The sequence below is a fragment of the Otolemur garnettii genome, unplaced genomic scaffold (genome assembly GCF_000181295.1).
Source record: "Otolemur garnettii isolate 467f Iridium unplaced genomic scaffold, OtoGar3 scaffold00163, whole genome shotgun sequence".
Taxonomy (NCBI): Eukaryota; Metazoa; Chordata; class Mammalia; order Primates; family Galagidae; genus Otolemur; species Otolemur garnettii.
The window spans coordinates 2,814,276-2,817,247 of NW_003852558.1; the positions used below are offsets into that span (position 1 = coordinate 2,814,276).

General features: G+C 35.7%; 1 protein-coding gene across 1 annotated transcript in view; it reads left to right on the top strand.

Annotated features, from left to right (window-relative positions):
• PI15 (peptidase inhibitor 15) overlaps positions 1-2,972 on the top strand; it is a 24,375-nt gene that overhangs the window by 17,538 nt on the left and 3,865 nt on the right. Inside the window, exons 2-3 of the mRNA XM_003800046.3 lie at positions 1,777-1,895; positions 2,844-2,968. Coding sequence (XP_003800094.1) covers positions 1,777-1,895; positions 2,844-2,968 — 244 coding nt within the window. The remainder of the gene's footprint in view (positions 1-1,776; positions 1,896-2,843; positions 2,969-2,972) is intronic.

Here is a 2,972-nt window from a genome sequence, read left to right on the forward strand (position 1 = left end):
CACTGAGCTATGGGTGCCGAACTGTGAGATCAAGTAGTATTTTGTGTTTTTTATTATTACGTTTCTAAGTCAGTAAATTAATTTCATTTCACTTAAATACATTATTGTATCAGGTAAATCTATGTAACTCATTATCTTTGGGGAAAATAAAGACCTTTCACTCCTGTGATCAAGCAGTTTCATGAGTTTGCTCAAAACCCTAAAAGTCACAGTATTAACGCTTACATAGCTTCACACAACCTGATGGAGGGGAAAGTCACCAAAAGAATGATAAAATGAGGGAGGCTCCAAAAAGAAGGGAAATAAAGACCAGCAGAAGGCCATTTATTCATCGTATATGGAGCCCCTTATAAATTTGAGTAATTATAAAGCCATCACTTCCTTCTTTAATGATGTACTTTCTAGAATAATCTGATCGTCATCTCCTCACAATCTGAGTACAATTTTTTCATATAGAATAACATATAAGTATTATAAATGCAATTTAAAAATAATTTTTGTCAACAGATAAATACATCACTAAATAATACTCCCACAAGGAAGAACTTTAAAAAATTTTTCTTTCTTTAGTTGTGTGTAACAATGATAAATATTCTCTATTTTGTACTTCCGTATCTGGTAATTCACTAGGAAATAGATAACCTTTCCACGCTGACTCATTATTGGCAGATCCACACATTTGAGCTTGATTTCCCCACACAGCTATGGAAATGAACTTGTCAATCTAATGGTAACTAATATGAACGTGTGTTAAATATAAGGCTCATTCTAATATGTTTCACAATTTTTTTCAATTTAAGAAAATTTACTAGCTACCTTATTAACTTAGCTGCCCTTTCTAAGGACAATAGTTACTATTTTTCTTAGTTTATTTTATTGAGCCATAATGCACTAGATTTTTATAACACCCTATATAGCATTATCAAGTTAATTTTATTTTTTTGACAAAGTCTCAAGCTGTCACCTGGATAGAGTGCTGTGACATCATAGCTCACAGCAACCTCCAACTCTTGGGCTCAAGAGATCCTCTAGTCTTGGTTTTTTCTATTTTTAGCAGAGACGGGGTCTCACTTTTGCTCAGGATGGTCCCAAACTCCTCAGCTCAAGCAATCCACCTTCCTCAGCCTCTGAGAGTGCTTAGATTATAGGCATTAGCCACTGGGCCCAGCCTATCAAGTTAATTTTGATCATAGTTTGCTTGCAGTTCATACCAACTTAAAGTGTAAATTCTAATATTGTTGCTATTACTATTACAGATTCAAAGGACATAACATATGAAGGATGCATGGGATTTATTATACAGTAAAACAGTTTGGCTTTTAAAAGTTGCAATATAATATTAGACATTATTAATTTTCGTAAATCAATTTGATTATATATTTTTTAAAATATACAATAGTATAGCTCTTTGTTAAGGTGGAAATGACTTTTAGGATCACCGCCTGACTTTGTTAGATTCAAATTTCAGTGATAGGTATGAGATGTTCCCAAGTTCACCACTACAGTAGGTATAGTATGCTTGGCAACGTATTCTTTACTACAGCTGATGTCTGAATGTTGGGTCTAGATAACACTGTAAAGAGGTTTTCTTGTAGCAGAACCATATTGCATTATAGAACTTTGAGTACAGTGTTCTGAATATGTTTTTCTTTTAGTTAAAATAGTCTCAGGCACCATAATTGAACAGACTCTAGGAAATAGTACCATTATTTCTTTCCTCTTACTTTTTTTGTTACTAGCAAACCCAGTAAAGCTGAAGGTTTTTTACCCCTACAGGTCTGGGATGAAAATCTTGCAAAATCTGCAGAGGCTTGGGCGGCTACTTGCATTTGGGACCACGGACCTTCTTACTTACTGAGATATTTTGGCCAAAATCTATCTGTACGAACTGGAAGGTAGGATGTAGTTTCATTGGCGCAGTTCATCTTCATGACTCCAAGAAGGGATGATACCAATGTCTAGTAATGTCAGCTAATATGTACTCAGTGGTCACTGTGAGTGAAGTGCTGTTGCTTTGTCTGTATTTTAGATGTCTTCAAGAATGATCCAACTGGCCTACTAAATCCAGTTTTGTCTTTCACCCTTCAAACACCCTCCCTTAGCCTGAATTTTTCATTGACCTCACAGAATTTTACAAAAGATCAAGCATGTACTGTGTCCTGTCATTTCTACCCCTGGAAAAATTCTCATGACTCTGGCAGAAACTGTGTGTGTGCAACCATCCCATAGTTGCATACATTTGCATAGAAGTATGTAAATAAATTACAGAATGTACGCACGCAGGTGTGTGCTATTATGGGAAAAGAGATTCTCATTGAGAAGATAATTGTTCTACCACGGTAGAATGTCATTATGCAACATTCCAAAGACCCATTCTCCTCCACATGGGGAAGAACACTCAAGAGTGCTATTATTTCCCCTATCAGAATTGTATAAGCAATCCAAAGTTACATATGTAAGAGGAGTCACAAAAGTAAAACTCATTTCATTTTTTCCTTACGTATTAATCAGTTTAATTTATTAAAATGTTTCTTATGGATTACATAAGAAATCGGTGATTCCTGCGATGTTTGCATTTTCTTGTTTTGAAATGATCACACACAAATTTAGACAAATATGGAATCACCTGCTCTCATACCAGGCATTTTCACGGTTAGCCCTGTTTGGAGGATTAGAGGACTGTACTAGGCGGTGATGGTAATTTTGAGGGGTGGCTATGCTCTTGAATAGTCATGAATAATCTGCAGAAATTATTAAATTAATTTGCAATTTAGTGAGTCTGCTATATATTACCCCTGCTGTACTCTAAGTTCTTTTGTGTTTTTTCCCCCCTTTTTCTCTAGATACCGCTCTATTCTCCAGTTGGTCAAACCATGGTATGATGAAGTGAAAGATTATGCTTTTCCATATCCCCAGGACTGCAACCCCAGATGTCCTATGAGATGCTTTGGTCCCATGTGCACACACTATAC